Genomic DNA, 25000 nt, shown 5'->3' on the forward strand with positions numbered 1-25000 from the left:
TCAACTGATTATTAGGTAGATGCACTGCATACGTTTACAATTCTGTTTCCCTTTTTCTCAAATAAAACATAAAACAGGAAGTTGTGGTATTTCATGATGAACCACCATCTCCAAAATGTTGATCACTCATCAGGGTGACAGGTGACACTAACCACAAAGTCACATGACCCCTCTGTCAACACCATAATCCCTGTCTCATCACCACTATAAACTTCCCCTCGGCTGCAGAGCGGTTGTTAAACAAGTTGTTAAACCAACTCTCCGGAAGCAGACTGATGGAATCTGTCTGTGATGGAATCTGACTGTGATGGAATCTAACTGTAATTGGAATCTGACTGATGGAATCTGACTGTGATGGAATCTGACTGTGATGGAATCTGACTGTAATTGGAATCTGATTGTGATGGAATCTGACTGTGATGGAATCTGACTGTAATTGGAATCTGACTGATGGAATCTGACTGTGATGGAATCGGACTGTAATTGGAATCTGACTGATGGAATCTGATTGTGATGGAATCTGACTGTGACGGAATCTGATTGTGCAGCTCTATGACATACAGATATATTCTCTCACACATTTCTTTTTATAAATGTGTATATCTTTAACAAGTTGAAGTTAGAGATTCTTCAGCCAGCCCTCCGGCTGAGTGGCTGACAGACTCCCAGGCTTGTCTCAGTGCAGCTCAGGATCCTCCAGCCTGGCAGGCCAGCTCTCACTGCGTGACGACACTGAGAAGATTGGGTCGGTTTCCAAACAAACCCTGTGATTGGCTCGCAGCGGTGCTTCCGGTTCTGTGTGAGTGTCAGTGTCAGCGCTGGGGAGCTGGTCTCCGGAGTGTGGCAGAGCAATGCAGGGCCCCCTGTGGGCAGGGAGGACTAAACACAGCAGCTGGTCTCAGCTCACCACACTGACTAGCCACTGTCGTTACTTTACACTGTTTCTGGTAGCAGAGATGTGGTTACTTTACACTGTGCCTGGTAGCTGAGATGTGGTTACTTTACACTGTGCCTGGTAGCTGAGATGTGGTTACTTTATACTGTGCCTGGTAGCTGAGATGTGGTTACTTTACACTGTGCCTGGTAGCTGAGATGTGGTTACTTTATACTGTGCCTGGTAGCTGAGATGTGGTTACTTTACACTGTGTCTGGTTAGCTGAGACATGGTTAACTGCTGAGATGTGGTCACTTTACACCGTGTCTGTTAAATTCAGACCGAGGGGGGAGGAGGCGGAGGGGGAGCAGGGGAAGGGAGAGGAGGAGGAGGGCAGCAAGGGGAAGGGACAGGAGGAGGGGGGGAGCAGGGAGATGGGGGTGTCTCCTCCTACTCCGGGCTGAGGTCCATGTTGCTCCAGATGGAGGCGGAGAGGGAGAGGGAGGGGCAGGGGGAAAGGGAGGGGGAGGGCTGGGCTCCATGCCAGCTGGCCCTCTCTGAATACCACCGTACCAGAGCACCACAGTGACAGGCCCCAGCCTGGGTCCTCATGGAGCAGCACTGCTCACAGGGAGGGGAGGGAGGGGGCAGAAAGCTAAAGGTCAATACCAGAGATGGGAAGTATTGAAGTAGAAATACTTCATTATAGATTCAGTTCTATAATTCAATTCTATAGTTCACCTCACTTAAATATAGATCTTTCTGGTATCAGTACTTTACTTCATTATAGATTTTTCTGACAACCTTTCACTTTCAATCCTTACATATTTTACACAAACATCTGTACTTTCTACTTGTTACATTTTCAAAGCAGGCTTGTTACTTTAGTTTTAATCTGTATTTGATGGCATGTTGACATGACAGAGAAAATAGATATTCCTGATCACCCAAGGCCATATATAAGGGAGATGTTTGTAATATGATGTGAAGTCCAGTTACCATGTGACACTAAAACAGGTAGTAGTAATGGCTCCTTTTTACTTGTCAGAGCCCACACTTCTTTACTTTAACTTGTCTGAAAGTGTCTTTTAAACTTGAGTATCCAGACTTCTACTTGAGTGAAGGACATGTGTTTTTGCCATCTCTGCACTGTTGTTACACTTATGTTGTTATACTGTTGTTAAACTGTTATTACGCGGCTGTTACGTGCGTATTACACTGTTACACTATCATCACGCTACTATTACACTATCATCATAATCATGCCACTACACTGTTACTGTTGCTGAGATGGGAAGTAACAAAGTACAAATACTTTGCTATTGTACTTATGCAGATTCTTCTGGTATCAGTGCTTAGCTTTATTTTTCTGACAACTTTTTACTTTAAAAAATGTTCAGTCTTTTTAAACATGAGTATCTGTACTTTTGCCATCTATGGTTAATACTGAGCCAATATCAAGTGACCATGGCTACCACTGCTTGCGTAATTTTATTATATTCAATACATTCTATTTACCTGTTCTATAGGTCAATTCTAATAATACATTCTATACATTAATTCTATTCGTACTGATCAATGATGTTGACTTGCAAAATATACTAAACAAATACACGCCAGTAACCTTCACAGTCGCACACTTCTCGTAGACATCTCGTAGACAATGAACTACTCCAAATGCTCAAAATATACAATTTATTCAAAATATGTTAATGCACCCATCAGTATTTCCAGTACTTACAAAATCAGTAGTTTCAATGTTTCTCTTTCTTTCTCAACAGCGAAGCAGTCTCAGACTGTTCCACATCAATACTGTTCTGGCTGGACAGGGTGACAGGTATGACATGGTGACAGGTGTGGACAGAGGGGCAGAGTGACAGGTTTGACATGGTGACAGGTATGAATATAGTGACAGGTGTGGACAGAGGGGCAGAGTGACAGGTTTGACATGGTGACAGGTATGACATGGTGACAAGTATGACATGGTGACATGTGTGGACAGAGGGGCAGAGTGACAGGTGTGGACATGGTGACAGGTGCTGTGGATGGCAGGTATTGGCCACGACAGTAAGAAGAGAATCAATCCTTCAGAAGACACCCAGATGTGTAGCACCACCAGTACACAAAAACAAGTCCCTCCAATAACGCTAACTGGCTTGATGTTTAGTCTTTAAAAGGCCAGCTTCTTATCACAATGACGGAGTACAAGGTAGCAATACTAAGTTACACCTAGTGCAGTACATGTTGGACTTGATGAAACGACATTTAGACCAACTGTACACAACGTGTTTGACACAGGGCTGATTTAAGGGCTTGGAGGGGTGTCAAGAGGGAAAGATGGAGAGCACAAGCGACAGATGGGGCAGAGTGGGGGAGACGGATACACACAGACACAGAGAGAGACTTCAACACCAAACAGAGTTAGAGAGTCAGAGAGACCAGAGCCACATCTAGACACACTAGGTGACATGCTGAAGAGCTGAATATGTTGAGCTAGTGCTTTCAGGGCTCTATATATACACATATACAGACACAGTTAGATACATGAAGCTGTACACGGCACACACACTGTTTACGAGGGAGAGGCGTTGTTATGGACGGTTGAAGCCTTTGTCGCTGCAGACTGAAGTGTTAGTTTGATCCTCTCTCTGTTCCTATTTAAGTTGTACACAATATCATTCAGATTAACATTTCTGTCGGTTCTGAGACACGATCAAATCCGTATGTGCTGTATTATAAATTAATATTCAACGAGGAATTCCCCAAAATGAAACTTTGTCGATGACTCATCCGGGCACTCCGGACCATGTTAGCACAGATGGTCTGCATTTGTTCATCATGCTCGTAATCTAACACTGTCATTTTGACGTGGGTAGGAACGTTTTAGGAAGGCTATGACCCAGAGCTAAGAGGCTATGTGGACGTAAATAAGATGCTACATTACTCTTTTGCTGAGTTACATGAACAACTACAGTTCATAAGTTCTTACACACAGTCTCTCACACACCTATCTTACGCACCACCTGTCTTACGCACACACCTGTCTTACGCACACCTATCTTACGCACCACCTGTCTTACACACACACCTGTCTTACGCACACAACTGTCTTACGCACACACCTGTCTTACGCACACACCCGTCTTACACACACACTTGTCTTATGCACTCAAACCTCAGATTCTTGAGAAGGATTACTGAATAAGTATTTCAAACTACATGAAAGTCACCAAACAACTTTGTGCATCGGTGAAGTCAGGGATTGTGGTACTCACTTTTGAAGCTTTTCACAAACCATAACTCACCACATGTGTGTGTTTGTTTTGGAATGTTTAGTGGAGGGAAGGAAAACACATCTAACTGAAGTTACCATGGAGACAGGTTAACACATCTGACTGAAGTTACCATGGAGACAGGTTCAGATAACACTTCCAGGACACTTTAAACCCTTCTAAAAATCAAAGTTTTATTAACTGCACAAAACTAGATTCTTCATGATTTTGAGGGCATGGACTCAATGTCCCTGAGAGTCTGTAAACCCTTCCTGATTAGGTCTGGATATCTGAACCTGTCTATATTATTATATTAAATAATAATATATTATATATTACACACACCAGGTAAGAAGAATGTCTGTCAGTCAACACATGAACATTGTGTCTACTCTATACGTTTCTGGGAGACACACTCAACCAGTCTTTGCTATTGCATCCACTCCACACAATAATAAATACATGGATGCTACAATTACAGGAACCATAATCTTTATACAACAATAACTCTCATAAATAATATGCTATAAACTGTACAAACTTTTCTTTCCTTCCAAAATCGCTTGTCTTAAATGAGCTACGAGGATGTGACACCTTCAGGTACTCTGGATGTGTAAATACAGCTCATGTTCCACCAGGACGGTTCCACAGGAGAACACATGCAGACCCCAGTCTAGACGCTGGAGACAATACTAACACACAGCTCAAACCATTCTCCCTTTGACGACGGGGGTGACGGGTGGAGGTCAGTATCCTGGTGCGGGGGTGAGGGATGGGGGTCAGTATCCTGGTGCAGGGGTGAGGGATGGGGGTCACTATCCTGGTGCAGGGGGTGAGGGGTGGAGGTCAGTATCCTGGTGCGGGGGTGAGGGATGGGGGTCACTATCCTGGTGCAGGGGTGAGGGATGGGGGTCAGTATCCTGGTGCAGGGGTGAGGGATGGGGGTCAGTATCCTGGTGCAGGGGTGAGGGGAGAAACCCAACTCCCCTTCAAAACCCAAAACAGGAAGGTCTGACCCTGTCTGGCCTCTGCCCCAAATAAGCCCTCTGACCTCACACTTCTTTATAGTTCCTGCTACATCTCCTGTCATGGAGTCCCCCAACCCCCTCTCCCACCCACAGTGGTTTAACCCGTCACATGACAGGATGTAGTATCCCTTTAAATCTGAGGGGGAAGAGTCCACCTCTCCAGAGCAGAGTTTGATGCAGCCTCTCCTACTTGGAGAACAACAGTATCCCTCCCTCCCCTCCCTGCTCCCTCTCAACCTCCCTCCCCTCCTCCCTCCCACCCTCCCTCCCTCACCTCCTCCTCCCTCCCACCCTCCCTTACCTCCTCCTTCCTCCCTCCCTCCCTCCCTCCACCCCTCACTTCCTTTTCTTCCTCTTGGTCAGTCAATATTTCAGTTAACAAGTTAAGAGGTTGAGTGAGAGTGAAGCTCCTCCCACTACTAGTGCATTCTAGGATCCGGCTTGCTGTGTGAGTGTGTGCAATCACTCCTGCTCCTCCCCGGTCACATGACTCCTGGCCTCCACCACAGTTCCGTCACATGACCCGTCCTGCTAGGTCACATGATCCGTCCTGCTAGGTCACATGACCCGTCCTGCTAGGTCACATGATCCGTCCTGCTAGGTCACATGACCCGTCCTGCTAGGTCACATGATCCGTCCTGCTAGGTCACATGATCCGTCCTGCTAGGTCACATGACCCGTCCTGCTAGGTCACATGATCCGTCCTGCTACGACACACAGCAGCAGGTGCGCCTGCTAGGCTCCACCTCCTCCACCGGCTGCTTCAATCTGAGGATGGGCGGGTCTCCGCTGGCGGGCGTGTAGTAAACCGCGCTGCCATTGGACGAGACTAGGGGCATGCGGGAGTCCTCAGGGCTGCTGTTGGCTTCGGGGGTGGAGTCAGGCGATCCGTTTCCTAGGTGACCGTTGAGCAGTGGGTGGCTGAGCAGCTTAGCCGCCGACCTCTGCTTCTTGAGTTCCGACAACGTCTGAGCACGCTCCTTCGGCCACGCCTCCTCTGAGGATGACGGGGAGGCCACGCCCCTGCTGTCCAGGCACGGAGCCTCCCCATTGGTGGGCGTCGGAGCAGGGGTGGACGTCGTTGTGACGACGAGGAGGCCGTTGGGTTTGGCTCCGTCTTTGAGGATCTTCTGAAGCTTCGCTTTCTCGGTGGGCCTCCCCTTGAGAACACAACAATACAATAACTCTGCTGTTACTAAGTCGTACTTTAGTTTAGCAACTGGCACTAATGCTCTCTTTCTGAATTTCTTTCTACTTTCCCTTTCCTTTATTTGGCAAACAAAGCTGAGGCTAATGTTTAACAAGAGGGCACCCACACACACCACACCACACACACACACCATCCACCTTCAATACACAGGAGCAAAAACTACTATCCACAGGGCTGCTGTTGAGGAATGGTCCTCCACTCACCGTCAGGCTGGACTCCAGTTCGGGCTCCTTTTCCCTCCTCTCCTCCTTCCCCTGCTCCTTCCCCTCCTCCTTCCCCTCCTCCTTCCTGTCCTCCTTCCTCTCCTCCTCCCGCCCTCCGCGCCACACGATGGCCTCCGTCTCGTACTCTTTCCGACACATGTTGTGTCTGTCCGATAGGCTGGCTCTCCTCACCACCTTCCTACACGCACACGCATGAACACACTCCGTCACATTACCTCAAAGATATTACAGTTTTAGGATGCAGTGTGTGTGCGTGTCCAGCAGGTGGCCCTAAAGACTATTAGGGCGCAGTGTGCATTTGTGTCCACCAGAGGGCAGCGTAGGCCGACGGGGTGCAGTGCTTCAGTGTGATATTCACCCGCGGCTGCCTGCGCTGGAGGTGCGTCTGCAGAGCGACGTCTTGTGTTTGAGCTGAGACTTCATGATGATGTCGTGTTTGTGTTTGAGGTCCAGCAGGATGTTACGGAACTCCTCGTCTTCGCACAAGTCTGGGGGGGGGGGGGGGGGGGGCGGAGCCAAAAGTCATCTTCTACAAACCTCACAACCTGATCTTTCGGTGGAAAGCCTGCTTCTTGTCAAGTGCCTTTTAACCATTTAAAAACTTAACTGCTTGTTCTGCTTGGAACAAACGAAAATATGGATCAGTATTTTGTGAAGGAGCGGGGCAATGTAGTCCCAATAGTGGGGCAGCTCGTCTACACCCTGTTGACCGTCTTTATTCTGAGTCTGTAGATGGACTCCACACCCAGCGTAACGCACCTCCCATCAGGGCTGTAGTGGTTCCTCTAACACGTCTATCCAGCAGCGTGTCAGACCAGCAGCTGATTGCCCAGAGTAACAACGTCTCAATAAAACACCTGAAGCATTTTGCTGCGAAGCATTAGAGGACAACGGTTCCTTTAAAAAGTACGTTCTTTGTTGTGTCTTGGTGCTTTTGAGGTCAGTCTACAGCTTTTAGACTGTAGACTGGTGGAGCACAATGCTAGGGTAACCTCAGCACAATGCTAGGGTAACCTCAGCACAATGCTAGGGTAACCTCAGCACAATGCTAGGGTAACCTCAGCACAATGCTAGGGTAACCTCAGCACAATGCTAGGGTAACCTCAGGACAATGCCAGCACAGTGCCAGGGTACATTGTAGCAGCCTGTTTTGGCTCCCCGCTGATGAACGTAGGGGATTGGAGCTTTTCTGAAATCTATGAACCTTTATTTAATTTAGGTGGTGTTTGTAGGAAGGCTTGACTCAGGAATTACAGAGGAGAAGAGGAGCAGAAGAAAGGAGGAGGAGAGGGGAGGAGGAGGAGAGGGGAGGAGGAGAAGAGAGGGTGAAGTGTATGAGGAGAGGAGAAGAGGAGGAGAGGAGGTGAAGTGTAGGAGGAGAGGAGGAGAGGAATAGACAGGACCGGAGGAGAGGACAGGTGGAGTAGGAAGGAAGTGTAGGTGTACCTACCTATAGGCGTCTCCTCCAGATGTGTCTTGGCGTTCAGACTGGCACCATGAGATACCAGCAGTTCTGCTACATGCATCTGCAACCACAACATACAACACATGTTGTGGTTGTTTGTTGGTTCCATGTGTGTGTGTGTGTGTACCAGTGTTGTAGTGAAGACCACCTAAACCAAGACCAAGTCATGACCAAGACACAACACACCACTATCACTTCCTGTTCAAACACAACACACAAAATGCCACTTCCTGTTCCAAAACAACAACACACTGCCATTTCCTGTTCCAACACAACACACACAATGCCACTTCCTGTTCCGACAAACACAAACACAGTTTAACACAAACAATGCCACTTCCTGTTCCGACACAAACACAAACACTGCCACTTCCTGTTCCGACACAAACACTGCCACTTCCTGTTCCGACACAAACACAAACCATGCCACTTCCTGTTCCGACAACACAAACACTGCCACTTCCTGTTCCGACATAAACACAAACACTGCCGAACACAAACAATGCCACTTCCTGTTCCGACAACACAAACACTGCCACTTCCTCTTCCGACAGACACAAAAACTGCCAAACACAAACAATGCCACTTCCTGTTCCGACACAAAAAAAAACACTGCCACTTCCTGTTCTGACCCAAACACAACCACTGCCACTTCCTGTTCTGACCCAAACACAAACACTGCCACTTCCTGTTCCGACAAACACAAACACAGTTTAACACAAACAATGCCACTTCCTGTTCCGACACAAACACAAACACTGCCACTTCCTGTTCCGACACAAACACTGCCACTTCCTGTTCCGACACAAACACAAACCATGCCACTTCCTGTTCCGACATCACAAACACTGCCACTTCCTGTTCCGACATAAACACAAACACTGCCGAACACAAACAATGCCACTTCCTGTTCCGACAACACAAACACTGCCACTTCCTCTTCCGACAGACACAAAAACTGCCAAACACAAACAATGCCACTTCCTGTTCCGACACAAACAAAAACACTGCCACTTCCTGTTCTGACCCAAACACAACCACTGCCACTTCCTGTTCTGACCCAAACACAAACACTGCCACTTCCTGTTCCGACACAAATACAAAGACTGCCAAACACAAACACTGCCACTTCCTGTTCCGACACAAATACAAACACTGCCAAACACAGACACTGCCACTTCCTCCGTGTGTGATTGTGTACCTGGCCCCAGCAGGCAGCAGCATGGAGAGGCTGCCATCCATCACAGTCCCTCAGGTCCATGCTGGCTCCTCCCTCCAGCAGCAGCTCTGTAGCCTGGACGTAGCCATTGGCTGCTGCGATGTGGAGCTGGGGAAGAGGAGAGGAGGAGAAGGGGAGGGGAGAGGATGGGAGAGAATAGGGGAAGAGAGGAGGGGAGAGGGGAGGTAACGTCATTAGAAGAATACCTTCATGCTGGCTCAGTTCAAACCATTCTAAGCAACAACAAAAAAGTCAATTATGCAACGCAAACAGTTATGCGTGAAAATCCTCCACACATTATTAGTCACAAACGTACAACTTGCTTCCGGCTGCATCATTAAATGCCACCTGAAGCTTTTCCATTTTCTCTTCACTGAAGCAGCACCACAGGAGGGCTGTATGCAGTATAATAATACAACAGGCTTTCAAACCAGCCTATTTAACATCCTCTGTACACAGCAGGCTAGCATAATGGCCCGTGGATCAAGTTTGCATCACAGGCACTGCACATCGTCACACAAACACACTGTATTCTTTCAGGTTTCCTGAACTTATCAACAATGTCCTTCAGCGCATACACAAATCTGTGTTTGGATAAATCATTTGATTCACCTTTTGGAGGACAGGAGACCGGTCACAGGTCACATGACAGGAGACAAGTGTAGCGGATAGAGGTTGGACGCTTCCTTTTGGGATATATACTGAGGCTCTGACCAATAGGAGTTAACCTCTGTTTGACAGACTGAGACCCTGACCAATCGGGAGTTCCCTTTGGTGACCCAGCCCCTCCCCTCTGCCATGTGTGCATGTGTTTGTTTGTTTTTTTTGCACATGTGTGTTTGCATGTGATTGTGTGTGTGCGCACGTGTGTTTGTGTGTGTGTGTATGCGTGTGTTTGTGTTCCATCACGCTTCACTTCTGAAATGCTCATTTATAAACTGGGGCAGGAGATGAGTTTAGCTTGAATGAGCCAGCAGCTTGCTGTTACATAACTGCAAAGCAACCCAGTTCACCCTAAGTCCAGCGAGCCCCATCTAACCCCCTCCCCCCATACCATCCCTCCATCCCTAACCCTCCTCCCCCTACTGTAGTCCCTACAACCCCCCAACTACCCCTCCCCCACACTCCCCCCTACATCCAGATTACCAGAACACACAAAGCTTCCAGTTGCCGGGCCAGCTAGTAATCCTGCAGCTTTTACAAGTTATTTTGAGATGTTAGTATGATTTAATAATGTGTGTGTCCATCTGAGATCGATTTGTAGTCATGCAGCCTGATCCTGGCTGGGGGGCAGTGGGCATGGAGTCCATGGATAACAGGAAGTGATGTCTGTTGGTGGAAAAAGTGCTCTTGTTCAGAGAGACCTCTGGCTCTCCCACACGGTGGACAAACATACCACACACACATTCAGGGGGAGTGTTGGGTCAGAGTGTGTGTGTCAGGATCAGGTGTGTGTGTGTGTGTGTGTGTGCGTTTAGAGTCAGTGTGCGAGTCTGGCAGGTGTGTGTTGTGTTGTGTTGTGTGTGTATCAGGTGTGTGTGTCAGGTGTATGAGTATATGTGCCAGGTGTGTGTGTGTGTGCCAGGTGTGTGTGCCAGGTGTGTGTGTCAGTGTGTGTGTGTGTGTGTCGGGTCTCACCAGTGTTGCACCCTGGGAGTCCTGCTGGTTAAGCTCCTCCTCCTGTTTCAGCAGCTCTTGGATATCTCCCAGCATCCTTCGCTCTAGCGACGCCCGCGTGTCGTTGATCATCTCTTGGGTGATACCTGTCAATCAAACGCAGGCGGGACATGACAGCTGTCACTCACAGAGACAGCCCTCTGCGGCCAGAACACACACACACATCTGTGTGTCTCTCTCTCTCTCTCTCTCTCTCTCACTTTCACACACACTCACACACACACACACAGGAACTCACAGCCAGACCAGCCTTGCTATTGAGTGTGTCATGTGTTTGTGGAGTGTATGTGAGAGAGTGAATGAATAAGTGCTGGTGTTTGTGTGTGTGTGAGAGAGACACACACACACAGATGCTGGTGTGTGTGTGTGTTCCTGTGTGTGTGTTCCTGTGTGTGTTCCTGTGTGTGTGTTCCTGTGTGTGTGTTGCTGTGTGTGTGTTCCTGTGTGTGTTTGTGGTGGTTGTGTGTCTGCAAGGCCTCCAGGGGGCGCCCACCTCTGTTGGCCATGGCCGTCTCTATGATGTCCAGCGTGGGGTCGTCCTCACACAGGTCGTAGGGCATGTTCCCATCTGAGTTCACCGCCAGCAGGTCTGCCCCGCTGCAGAGCACACCACAGGTCAACACATACCAGACAGTCAGACGAGACAGACAGACAGACAGACAGACAGACAGACAGGCAGACAGGCAGACAGGCAGGCAGGCAGGCAGGCAGGCAGGCAGGCAGGCAGGCAGGCAGGCAGGCAGGCAGGCAGGCAGGCAGGCAGACACCCAGACAGACGGACAGACAGACAGGCACACAGACAGGCAGACAGGCAGGCAGGTAGACAGGCAGACAGACAGGCAGACACCTAGACAGACAGAGAGGCAGACAGATAGACAGACAGGCAGGCAGGTAGGCAGGCAGGCAGGCAGGCAGGCAGGCAGGCAGGCAGGCAGGCAGGCAGACAGGCAGACAGATAGACACCCAGACAGACAGAGAGGCAGACAGGTGTCGTACTGCAGGATGAGGATCTTGACCAGGCCTGCATGGCCGCAGGTGGCCGCGGCGTGGAGGGGCGTCCACAGCTCGTTATCCTGGGCATTCACACCAGCTCCTCGCCCCAGCAGGATCTTCACCATCTCCTCATAGTTATCTATACAACACTGGGGGAGGGGAGACAGGGGGAGGAAGAGAGAGGGGGAGAGAGAGAGAGAGAGGGAGGGAGGGGTGGAAAGAGAGAGAAAAAAAGAAAACTTTTTTCAGGAGTGAAGATGCACCCTTACAGGTGAGCAACACAGGTGAGCAACACAGGAGAATCCTACTTGTGCCTTTTATGCTGGGTTTCAACAGCGAGCCAGGAAGAAAAGTAATGGAACATTTAATATGAATGGAAAGTTTAATAGTCTAAAGAGCACAGACTGACACACACACACTGCTTACTGAACACACACATGCTTCTCTGCTCCTCTGAGGGAGGTTCTGTGTGTGTGTGTGTGTGTGTGTGTGTGCGTGTAGCACAGTGTGTGTGTGGATCTGGAAGCACAGCTGTGCTGTGTGGGAGAGCAGACTGAGATGAGAAGGCAGCCTGATCTTTTGCTGTTCCGTTACTTTCTATACCCACTGTTTGTACGCTGCTCTGGGTAAAAGCGAACAAGTACAATGTCAAATGTTAGAAATAGAAGCTGTCTCCAGCAGGAAGATAGAGAGACAGAAATTGATAGACAGAGAGAGAGAGAGACAGAGAGAGACAGGGGGGGGAGAAGAGAGAGAGAGAGGGAAGAGGAGAGAGAGAGGTGAGAGGGAGAGAGAGAGGGGAAGAGGAGAGAGAGACAGAGAGGGAAGAGGAGAGAGAGGGAAGAGGAGGGAGAGAGAAGTGGAAAGGAGATAGAGGAAGAAAGGGAGAAAGAGGAAAGAGAGAGCAAGGACAGTGGTGTGTAGTGACATAGAGAAACAACAAACAATAAACACAGAGCTATAGGAGAGCATAATGACATCTCTGATGGGCCTTTAGCACAACGCCTTAACATAAGCAGGCTTCTTAAAGCCCTCGTAGCCCCCCCAGGCTAATCTGCAGTCCTGCCTGTAATTCCCCTGCCCCCCCCCCCCCCCCCGCCCCTACGCCCCACCTCCACAGTATAGACAGAAGGAAATAGTGTTCCTTTCATAACAGAACTAAGTATGCAGACACGCAGCCCTGAAAAACAAAGACCTAGATTATGTCTGCACAACAACATGAGGCTGAGAGGCTGGGAGGAGGAGAGGCTGGGAGGAGGAGAGGCTAGGGGGAGGAGAGGCTGGGGGGAGGAGAGGCTGGGGGAGGAGAGACTGGGAGGAGGAGAGGCTGGAAGGAGGAGAGACTGGGAGGAGGAGAGGCTGGGAGGAGGAGAGACTGGGAGGAGGAGAGACTGGGAGGAGGAGAGGCTGGGAGAAGGAGAGGCTGGGGGGAGGAGAGGCTGGGAGGAGGAGAGGCTGGGAGGAGGAGAGGCTGGGGGGAGGAGAGGCTGGGAGGAGGAGAGACTGGAAAGGGGGGAGGCTGGGAGGAGGAGAGACTGGGAGGAGGAGAGGCTGGGAGGAGGAGAGGCTAGGGGGAGGAGAGGCTGGGGGAGGAGAGGCTGGGGGAGGAGAGGCTGGGGGGAGAGAGGCAGACTGACCTGGTGCAGGAGCAAACAGATAGACAGACAGACAGACAGCAGACTGACCTGGTGCAGAGACAGACAGACAGACAGACACACAGCAGACTGACCTGGTGCAGAGACAGACAGACAGACAGACAGCAGACTGACCTGGTGCAGAGACAGACAGACAGACAGACAGACAGCAGACTGACCTGGTGCAGAGACAGACAGACAGACACACAGCAGACTGACCTGGTGCAGAGACAGACGGACAGACAGACAGACAGACACACAGCAGACTGACCTGGTGCAGAGACAGACAGACAGACAGACAGCAGACTGACCTGGTGCAGAGACAGACAGACAGACAGACAGACAGCAGACTGACCTGGTGCAGAGACAGACAGACAGACAGCAGACTGACCTGGTGCAGAGACAGACAGACAGACAGACAGACAGACAGACAGACAGCAGACTGACCTGGTGCAAAGCGGTGAGCCCGTCCTCGTTACACAGGTCTGGGCTGACGTTGTTCTTCAGCAGGTACCGCACTGAGAAACAAAACACAACAGGGATGAGGACACAGACCAGGGTCATTCAAACCCAGCGGGGGAGTCTAGGAAAGGAAAGCCATAGGGGGAGTCCAGGGAAGGAAAGCCATAGGGGGAGTCTAGGGAAGGAAAGCCATAGGGGGAGTCTAGGGAAGGAAAGCCATAGGGGGAGTCTAGGGAAGGAAAGCCATAGGGGGAGTCCAGGGAAGGAAAGCCATAGGGGGAGTCCAGGGAAGGAAAGCCATAGGGGGAGTCCAGGGAAGGAAAGCCATAGGGGGAGTCCAGGGAAGGAAAGCCATAGGGGGAGTCCAGGGAAGGAAAGCCATAGGGGGATAGAAGGAGAGGAAGGGGGAGACGGGGGAGACGGGGGACGGATCAGGCTGAGTGAGAGAGAGGAGATTTAAGATGATAATGATCAAACACTCTTAATTCCCTGCTGGCCCCTCAACACATTGCCCCCTTATGCACACACACACACACACACTTTGGCTGCTTTGGGGCAATAAGGTATCAGAGGCAGCATGGTATCAGAGGCAGCATGGTACCAGAGGCAGCATGGTATCAGAGGCAGCATGGTATCAGAGGCAGCATGGTATCAGAGGCAGCATGGTATCAGAGGTAGCATGGTACCAGAGGCAGCATGGTACCAGAGGCAGCATGGTAACAGAGGCAGCATGGTATCAGAGGCAGCATGGTACCAGAGGCAGCATGGTATCAGAGGCAGCATGGTATCAGAGGCAGCATGGTAAAAGAGGCAGCATGGTAACAGAGGCAGCATGGTATCAGAGGCATCATGGTATCAGAGGCAGCATGGTATCAGAGGCAGCATGATAACAGAGGCAGCATGGTATCAGAGGCATCATGGTATCAGAGGCAGCATGGTATACAAGTCACTCACTACACCTCCATCCCTGTCTGTCATATTTCACAATGCAGTGACACCTGAGAGCGTCTCAGCCAATAGCGTTGTTTCATTCAGACACCAACGAGAATTCTGTGCTCCTGATGTCTGTCATGTCAAACACGGGAATGGGATGAGGGGGGGATGATGGGGGCGAGGGGGAGAGCTCAAATGTAGGATGAGGGAGCGGGTGACAACAGAAATAAAGGTGAGAGGAGACGTGAGAGAGGGAAAAGAGGAGAGGAGAGAAAGGGGGAGAAGAGAAGAGGAGATGAGGAGATGAGAAGAGAGGGGGAGAGGAGGAGCTGAAAAGCAGTGTCAGGAGATAAGGTTAAGGTAAGGACTCAGGAAACACTTCACACTGAGGGAGGAGAGAAACAGCCTGCTGTTTGTGTCTCAGTGTGTGTGCGTGTGTGTGCGTGTGAGAGAGAGTGTGTGTGTGAAGACAACATTGGAGCAAATAGGCCTCTTCTGTCACACTGTGTCCTTCTACAACACTGCTTCTGCTGCAGGGATTTGATCAAGAACAAACACACACACACACACTCCTCCACCCTTCCACATCCCCTCTCTCTTCTCCTCTGGACAGAACATCTCACCCTTCATCCGGTCTGACTTCTGATTCTGACAGTCTAACCTCCCCCTCGGTCCCCACGCCCCCCCTCCTGGCCCGCACGGCAGAGTTCACACCCCGCTACGGCCCCGTTACCAGGGGCTTCAGAGAGGGAGAGGCAGAAGGAAAACAGATTCAAGAAGTGTGGAGGAGACGATGATTGAGGAGGTCATTCTGTGTTCTAAACACACCCGCTCTCACACAGGAATCCACGATAGGCCGTTGCCTTGGTGATTATCTGTCAACGGCGACGAGCGAATCGCAGCCCCCCAAAAATAAGAAAAAGACATGAATGTAGAAATGCTTCCTGGGAGGCCCTGAACATTCCAATTGAGGGAGGAGGAGGATGGAGGAGGGGGATTGAGGAGTGTGGGTGGGAAAGGGAGAGAGGAGAAAAGGGGGAAGGAGTTAGGAAGAGAGAGGGAGGGAGGGAGGGAGGGAGGGAGGGAGGGAGGGAGGGAGGGAGGGAGGGAGGGAGGGAGGGAGGGAGGGAGGGAGGGAGGGAGGGAGGGAGGGAGGGAGGGAGGGAGGGAGGGAGGGAGGGAGGGAGGGAGGGAGGGAGGGAGGGAGGGAGGGAGGGAGGGAGGGACAGGGGATGCTTTCCTACAGATAAAAGAAACATAAACATAGCAGGAAGTGGAACCCACCCTTCCTGTTATCTGGGCGGGGGGGTGGGGGGGCTCGCTAGGCACTGATAGGAGAGACCAGGGAGAAGGACTACAGAGACACACACACTGAAAGTCTCTCATCTCTGTCTCTTCCATGGCACACAAACACATATAGCGCACACACACACATACAGTACACTACACACATCCAGTACACACACACACAGACCTGTGTGAACATTGATTGCAATGCTCTTCATTACAAGAGACACTTGCTAATCTGCCATATGGCTGGTTAGCTGAATCATTAGAAACTTCATCACAATCCCACTATCACCTCCTTACAGACGTCAGCCCTCCTCACGATCACCCTATTACAATCACCTGCTGAAGCAGGGACAGGTTTAGCTCAGTGGTTAGAGCTGACTGCAGATCAAGAGACTACAGGTTCTATAACATCCAATACATGGTTGTCAAGCACACATCTATTATACCTGTTACACACCTGTAGCTATGTTGGTGTACTGCACTTTAAACACCACAACCCAATCAACCTTGTTTGTGGGTTGGTGCTGTGGTAGACGTGATAATTAGTTTCTTTCAAGGCTTTTCACAAACCCTGTCTGACTGTCTGTCTGTCCATCCTGGTTCATGTGTGTAAAGTAGGCCAAGAAGTATCTGCACAGCCTTGCTGTGTGTGTGTGTGTGTGTGTGTGTGAGTGTATTGCGTGTGTGTGTGTGTGTTGTGTGGGTGTGTATGTGTGTGTGAAATTGGTTTTAGTAGGACGCTGAGAGGAAGATGGTTTATATATTTAGCATGGTTCCTCTGCCTGGTATATTTAACCCATCCAAGTTCTGCTATTCAGGGACATAATTGTATGTTCTGTACATCACCAGTCGTCCTGGCTACAACAGAGAGCTCCCTCACACCATTCAAACCCAGCTCACTGTCACCGGGCGAGAAAGGCAGGCAGACAGGTAAGCTGAATAACTGGTAGACACAGAAAGACAGACAGTCAGACAGACAGGCAGGTTTACAAATAGACAGACAGAACCATGTTCTGAGATGACAGCAACCAGAAGTTCAGATAAGTTTAGTAATCCTTCTCCACAGCAGGCTGACCACGTGAGACCGTGTGAGGCCCAGCAGGGGGCCGGCCGTCCTGATCACCCCCACGACCGGCCCTGCTCGGCAGACACACCGCCTGGATCATCTGCTCGACCGTCGCTTCACAGCGTTTGAGAAAACATCTTCCCCAGTGACTCGTCTTAACTCCCGAGCCGAGGAACAAGAGCTTATTTTGAGTTCAGAGACAAATATCAGAAGTGTTAGTCTGGTTAATGTGCTTCTGTAGTGCTGCTCTAGACGATGTCCAATTAGTCATAGTGTGTTGGCTAACAGACAGAAATCACAGGCAGGATCCTGGAAGCAGGCTGTCAGGGGAGGGGGCTGGGGGGGGCGCTGGGGGGGGGGCGCTGGGGGGGCCACAGAGGAGCTAGAGTCTGAAGATGAGATGGAAGCTTCTTTTTTTTTAAGCAGATTTTGCCACGGAGGAAATCTAACATATGCTAATTCTGAACCAGCTGCTCCAACAGAGGAGAAGGAGGGACAGAACGAGAGGGAGAGACATGGAGAGAGCAGTAGCTGGCCTTGAGAGAGAGAGAAAATGAGAGGGGGAGTGAGGAGGTGACAGCAGGAGGGAGATAGAGAGAGACATACAGAGACAAAAAGTATATTTCATCGAGAATCCATCTTCACACCTGACGGATAATGGCACAAATAGCTCCGTCTTGCTAACAGTCAAATCAGAACCCCAGGCCTCGTCCAGCCTGACCCACACAAAACTCTGAAGACCCCCTCCTCACGCCCAGCCCCTGTACCCCACCTCACGCCCAGTCCCTGTACCCCACCTCGCGCCCAGCCCCTGTACCCCACCTCACGCCCAGCCCCTGTACCCCACCTCACGCCCAGCCCCTGTACCCCACCTCACGCCCAGCCCCTGTACCCCACCTCACGCCCAGCCCCTGTACCCCACCTCACGCCCAGCCCCTGTACCCCACCTCACGCCCAGCCCCTGTACCCCTCCTCACGCCCAGCCCCTGTACCCCACCTCACGCCCAGCCCCTGTACCCTGACATGGGGACAGCTGCGGCCAACTTCATTCATTAAAGTCAATGGGAACTTAAGCAACATTTGGTGGATACTGACTCTATACTCTATACGGTCGGTTGAGATTTATTTCCATTAAATCCCGACCTGGTTATTCAAGATCACCCCCAGACCTTGTCGTGAGGATGTTTCATGTAGAAAGTTTGGCGGAAAGAAAATAGTTCCTGATTGAAAATGACATCACAGCATGTGAGGGGGGTCATTCAACAGCGGCCCAGCGAGGGGCTAATCCTGGTTGGATAATCCAGCGTTTTATCACTGGCCCCCCGAGGACAGAAGGGAGGGGGAGGGGGTGTGTGGGGGGGTGCTGCGTAAGATCTGAGCGGATTGGGACCTTGAAGGGTGGAGTTATACATGCAGTTTCTTAACCCCACCCTCACCCCACCCCCTGTGGCTTTGTCCACTTTGTGATCACTCCTCATCTCTCTCTTATCTATGACCCTCTCCCTCTCTCTCTCTATGACTCTCTCTCTCTTATCGGAGTCTCTCCCTCTCTCTCTATGACTCTCTCTCTTATCTATGACTCTCTCCATCTCTCATTTGCTCTTCCTCTCTGTCCATGTCACTCTCTCTGTGTATCTATTGAATGTCTTGCTGTTTCCATGGAAATAAGAGCTCATCTAATTGTCTGGGGACTCAAATTGAGTCAGAGGGGAGGGGGGGGCATAGAAGGGGAGGAGGAGAAAAAGAGGAGAAGAATGGTAGGAGGAGGGGTCCTAACCACTTAACCACGCTCTCCCTGTCTCTCTCTCATAAGTATTCTAGATCTACACTGTAGATCTTCCAGGATAATTCTAGAGCTCCCCTGGGGCGTTCTAGAACACTCTGGATAGTTTCCTGTGCTGCAGTGTCGGTCACTGGAGTGTGAGAGGGCCCTCGGTGCCTTTCTACGCCCGGCTAAGCCCGCCCGGGGATGCAGCCAGGGCCCTGGACAGACCGCGGTGACAGCAGGGGAACCAGGGTGCCAGTGTGTGCCAGGCAGGCGAGGGGCGGGCGGGCGGGGGGGGGGGGGACAGGCGGGAGGGCAATCATAGGACGGGAGAGAGGGCGGAGAGAGAGGGAGGGGGGAGAAAGACGGTCCCTGTCTGAGGTCATCTGAGGAATGTTAATGACTGGAGAGAGGGGGGGGGAATAAAGAGAGGGAAAGACAGAGAGGGAAATTAAGGGGGAGAAAGAGGGAGAAATTAAGGAGGGGGGAGAAAAGGAGATACAAAGAAGGACAAAAATGAATAATGAGATGAGTGTCTGTAGGTACTGTATCCACTGTAGGTGAAGACTTGCCCCTCCACACACAGCAACACACACTGCAATATGCACACAGCAATACACACACACACACACACACACTACAAGGTGCATGCAGATGGCTTAGGGAATTCTATGTAGCACAGAGAAGGTCATTAACCACTCAGGGAATTCAGACTTTGTAGCAGTGTCTCCTGGGGGCATTGGTGTCAAGCTAATGCTCGGCTTACATTAACACTAGGCTTCTGCTAGGCTTCTGCTAACGCTAGGCATCCATCCGCTAATGCTAGGCTAACACTAATGCTAGGCTAGCGCTATGTTTACGCTAATGCTGACATTTGCAACAGGTGATTTCAGGTTCCTTTTACTGCACTGGGGAAAAGTTCACCTCTAAAAACAATGGAGAGGGGAAGGCAGAACATGCCACTTCCTATATAAAGAATAGGGTTTCAGTCTTATTTGGGCTTGCTTTCTCCCTCTTGCCCCTCTCTCTGCCTCTCTCTTTCACACACACACACACAGAGCCATGTTCCCCATGTTGTCGTCTCCTCCCCGCCCTCCCCACGGCTGGTCACCAGGCTGCTTGAGGGCTCTCATCCCTGGGGCTGCTCTGCCTGGGTGGGTCCAGGATCCCTCCTCCAGCCCCGTGCCTCCCTCAACCAGCCCCCTGCCTCCCTCCACCAGCCCCCTGCCTCCCTCCTCCAGCCCCCTGCCTCCCTCCTCCAGCCCCCTGCCTCCCTCCACCAGCCCCCTGCCTCCCTCCACCAGCCCCCTGCCTCCCTCCACCAGCCCCCTGCCTCCCCCCTCCAGCCCCCTGCCGCCCTCCTCCAACAGCCCCCCACCTCAAACAGCTAATGACTGAGTGATGTTCTCCATGTTCTCCAGGGGCTAGTTGTGACAGGGCGGGGGACGTGAGAGTAATCTCTCCCCTCAAATAGAACTGGGAAGGTAGTCGACACTGTGGAGACAAATACTGGGTTGTGAGCATCAACACAAAAGTGATAATTTTCTCTCTTTGCAGAAGAGCAGCAATTAGCATGCTGGGTGTTGTCTTGCTAAACCCTGCCCTCCCCATGGCTGACAACCACAGGATGAGAGATGCTACTGAAATAGCACAGGGTGGATTTGTTTTATGTCGAACTTCACCCTAACGGGGCTTAACAGCAGGGTTATTCACTTGCCTCGGGGGAATGTCCCTGTACTTCCTGTAAGTCGCTCTGGATAAGAGCGTCTGGTAAATGACTGCATGTAAGTGTACATTTTAAGTGGTGGTATCTGGGATTGGTTTCTGTCAGAAATATTAATCTATCAAGGATTGCACAGTCAGTCGGTGAACAAGTTCAAGAAAGCTTTATGACTTGCGGCCGGCCCACAAGGAGACAAAAACATCTCACGCCATTGTGCTACAAAGTTTGTCTGCTTATTGGGCCTCTGGACTGGGAGGCTATCATTTCAGTCCAGGAAATCATGCATTTACGCTTGTTTCAAAAAGATTTTGGCAACAAATACTCTGAACCCAAAACCATCAAAAAAGATCAAAGGGCGAGTCACGTCCGGTGACTGGTATTTTGTGATGATCATGTACACAGACAAGCGCTCAGCTTTGGATAACTGAATGTATTACCCTGGTGGGCAAGATTAGCTAAATTTGGCCGCTTAAGCGGTTTTATGTCGACATGGTTGGGAGTCATTAAGTAGAATTTCACTGGATTAAAGAGATTTTACTTTAAAAAATTATTTTAAAAAGTAAAAAAAAAAAAATGGCCAATTTACAGTTCTGTTGCTATAGGTGAATTGTCTCAAACTTGACAGCTATATTCTATATCCAACCTGGTTGTTAATCAGTAATACTGAAAGTAATTTAAGGTGGATTTGATTGAACTCTAGTTTAGCATTTTGAGTGCTTCTGCATTTTATGAGGTAGCTTCAGTTGAGTGTCGGTACAACCAGCCCACTCACGGCTGGCACAACCCAACAATGATCATTCCCTTTTTGGAAACTGACATGAAATGGTTCTTATCCAGTGATGAGATTATCTATGAGAGCTGATTGAGTTTTGGGATGGGGATTGGGGTCAGTGCACACCCTCCATTGCACACAGTTTAACTTTTCCCCTCTCCTCAACTCTGTCCCTCTCCTCTCTCTCTTCCTCTATCCCACTCTCACCCTCTTTGTCACCATCTATTTCACTCACTGTCTCTCATTATTTCTTTATCACTGTCTTTCAAAAATCTCTTCTACTAAACTTCTTCAAATCCCTCCCATGGTAAAGCCTAGCGCCGTTAGCTCAGTAAACCAAAGCCTTCCGTTGATGTCTGGGGTGATGGACCCGTTGACCCTGGAACCGAACCGCCAGTTACCTCAGTGCAAACCGATCTTTATCTGACGTGGTTTCTGCTGCACTCTACTATGTCATACTGTAGTTGAGATGTTATTTTTTAAATTTAAATGTATGCATTTAGCGGACGCTTTTATCCAAAGCGACTTCCATGAGAGAGATTTACAAAAAGTGCCAAGGTCAATAATCATAAACAACAAGATAGCCCCAAAACATTATGGGTAGTCAAAACATTGTAGCTCATTATTAGCTATCGCTGCACCCTTGTAGCTAGCTGAGATGTGGTTACTTTGCTAAATCGTAACCATGTGTGGTTATTTTGCACAACCATAACAACCAAACTACTGAAATGACTCTGCATCTTTGATCTTCAGCTTTACCTTTTCTATATTCACAGTCATCTGAATGTCGTTTTGGATTAAAGCGTCACTTGTATCTGCATGTCCTACACAACAACAGTGTGTCTGTGGAAAGCTGAAACTGGTCTTTTCCAGAACCCTCTGGGGCAGTGTGGGAGGCATGATGACTGATGGGAGCCTGCACACACACACACACTCAAGACACACACACACACACACACTCAAGACACACACACACGTCATGCTTCTCTCTCAGATGATGAGGCACTGAGAAGGAATGAGAACACATCAGTCTCAATGAGAGAGACAGGGATGGAGAGACAGGGAGGGAGGAAGAGAGAGAGAGAGAGATGGATGGATAGACAGGGCGAGATAAAGAAAGATAAATAAACTGAAAGACAGACCAAGCATTGGATCCAGGACCCAGCCTCTCTCCCAGGACCCAGCCTCTCTACCAGGACCCAGCCTCTCTCCCAGGACCCAGCCTCTCTCCCAGGACCCAGCCTCTCTCCCAGGACCCAGCCTCTCTCCCAGGACCCAGCCCTCCCCTGACGTAGTCTGGCCCATAATCACACTCAGCACACAGGAAGCAGGGTCTCCAAAAACACCTGCTCCCCCGCCCACACACACACAAAGCAACAGACATACAGGCCTACCAGGCATGGTGCAACAATAACATACAATACAATATTACCCAGTTTAGCATAGTGACTCTTGAAAGAGGTAGGAACTCTGTGATTGATTAAGCTTGCCTGCCGCAGTACCCCATGGAGCAGAACACTCCAGAAAAAAGTTAAACGCTCAAATTCCATAATGACTACTGTGATGCCGAGAAAATGTACACACACACGCAGCCCTGCAGCCAGCCTATGAACAGATTTAACAACGCCTGAATGAATTACAGGAAGTGTCCCTCGGAAGCCTATCAAACACACAGCGAGAGAGGAGAGGAAAGCACCAATCAGATTCTGGAAGGAGTCAGACTGAGGTCAAGTTCATTCTTATCTTTTCTTCTCCTCTAACCACCTCTCCTCTCTCCTCTCCTGACCACCTCTCCTCCCACCCACCCACCCACCTCTCCCCCCCCCCCCACCCCCGCCCCACCCCCGAGGTCTGTTCAGTAGATTTTGGGAGCGGAGGAGAGATTAAGAGAATCCTGATCTAGCCAGCTGCCACTAGACCTCTCTGTATATCTCTGTTTATTTATCCATCACTCCCTCTCTCCCTTTCTCCCTCCCTCCCATGTTATCTCCCCCTGCAGACTGCAACAACAACAACAACATAGTACACACACACACACACACAGGCCTACGCAGCCATACATGCACACAGAGACACATGATCGTACACACACATACACACACACACACAGGAAGAAGCATTGTTATGATTAACATGGAAACAGGTGAGCGGAGAGTGGACTGCAGGGAGGTGTTGGTGAAACTGTGTCTGTGTGCGCACATGCTAGTGTAAGTGTATACGGGTGTCTGCTTGTGTATATCTGCATGTGTGGATGACCATGTGTGTGTGTGTGTGTGTGTGGTTGCCATGCGTATGTCCGCAGGTGTGTGTGTGTCTCCTACCCTCCTCCGGGTCGTTGCGTGCCGAGGCCTCCAGCAACGCCACGCTGGCGGCAAACGACACGTGTTTCCTCCGCTCGGCCGCCGCCTGGTTCCTCTTCCTGTCTGCGCGGCGCTTCCTGCTCTGCATCTCCTTCTCGTACAGCGCCCACCTCTTCAGCTGCTGGCTCCGCCTCTTCTGCGCCGCGCGGAGACGCTCCAGGCTGGGAGCCTTGTCCAGCTGCTGCAGCTCAGACAGCAGCTCCTGGTGGCTGGCCATGGTGCCCGGGGGGCAGGGCGCTAGGGGAGGAAGAAGGGCCCAGGCGCTGAGCGAGGAAGGGGGCAGGGTTTGGGACAGGAGAGGGGGGGGGGGGGAGTTGGGTAAGGATGGGGGAGGGGGGGAGTTGGGTAAGGATGGGGGAGAGGGAGGGGGACAAGGGGGATGCGGGGTTAGGTGAGGGAGGGGGAAGGGGAGGGAGGGGGAGAGTAAGATGAGGGAGGGAGGGGGGAGGAGTTAGGTGAGGGAGGGGGGGGAATCTTAGCGTGGGCTGCAGCATCGGCCGTGTCCTCCTCCCATCATGCTTAGCGGCCCTGCTGTGTCCGTCTGTAGGAAGGGGAGAGACGGGGAGGAGAGAGAGGGGGAGAGAGGGAGGGGAGGGGAGGAGAGAGGGAGGGGGAGGAGAGAGAGGAGAAAGGGAGGATAGGGGTGGGGGAGGAGAGAGAGGAGAAAGGGAGGAGAAAGAGAGAGGGGGAGGAGAGAAAGAGAGGGGTAGGAGAGACAGGGGAATGGAAAAGAGAGAGAGGGGAGAGGAGAGGAGGACAGAAAGTTTAACACGTCTCAATCAATTGACATTAACAGTCCATAACGAAGAGAAGCCATTGTACCATTTCAACACAAATCCAGACACCCTTGTACTGCTGTCACCGACCTGTGCATGTGTTGTGCTGTTAAACTGAGCTGTTGCTTGATTTTGCGTACGAGCCGCTGTAGACACTAGCTTGGCTCTGCCGAACTACGTACTTCCACTCAATTTGGATTTTGCTTCTGTACTCAGTCTGGCCGTTCAGTAGGTAAGTCAGATTTTGCAGGTTA

At 50.6% G+C, this 25000-nt stretch overlaps 1 protein-coding gene across 1 annotated transcript; it reads right to left on the reverse strand.

The window, feature by feature from the left end:
• Positions 1-5513: 5513 nt before the first annotated feature.
• ppp1r16b (protein phosphatase 1, regulatory subunit 16B) lies at positions 5514-24240 on the reverse strand. Its single transcript, XM_084705247.1, has 10 exons — positions 23932-24240; positions 14044-14114; positions 11966-12111; positions 11463-11566; positions 10931-11055; positions 9275-9400; positions 8059-8134; positions 6967-7096; positions 6588-6786; positions 5514-6334 (listed from the first exon to the last, which is right to left on the reverse strand). Exons 1-10 carry the CDS (start codon positions 24185-24187, stop codon positions 5882-5884), a joined length of 1686 nt encoding a protein of 561 aa, XP_084561373.1. The 5' UTR covers positions 24188-24240; the 3' UTR covers positions 5514-5881.
• Positions 24241-25000: the final 760 nt, after the last annotated feature.

The sequence above is a fragment of the Hypomesus nipponensis genome, chromosome 9 (genome assembly GCF_054491055.1).
Source record: "Hypomesus nipponensis isolate SF chromosome 9, ASM5449105v1, whole genome shotgun sequence".
Taxonomy (NCBI): Eukaryota; Metazoa; Chordata; class Actinopteri; order Osmeriformes; family Osmeridae; genus Hypomesus; species Hypomesus nipponensis.

What these genes read in the sequence shown, in the direction of transcription:
- ppp1r16b (XM_084705247.1), bottom strand. Translation starts at nt 24,187, where the DNA reads ATGGCCAGCCACCAGGAGCTGCTGTCTGAGCTGCAGCAGCTGGACAAG. An exon ending in ACTCCCAGGGTGCAACACTG is followed by an intron (nt 9,401 to 10,930) that starts GTGAGACCCGAC and finishes CCTCTTCCCCAG; the next exon opens with CTCCACATCGCAGCAGCCAA. An exon ending in TCCAGCGCAGGCAGCCGCGG is followed by an intron (nt 6,787 to 6,966) that starts GTGAATATCACA and finishes GTGTGCGTGTAG; the next exon opens with GAAGGTGGTGAGGAGAGCCA.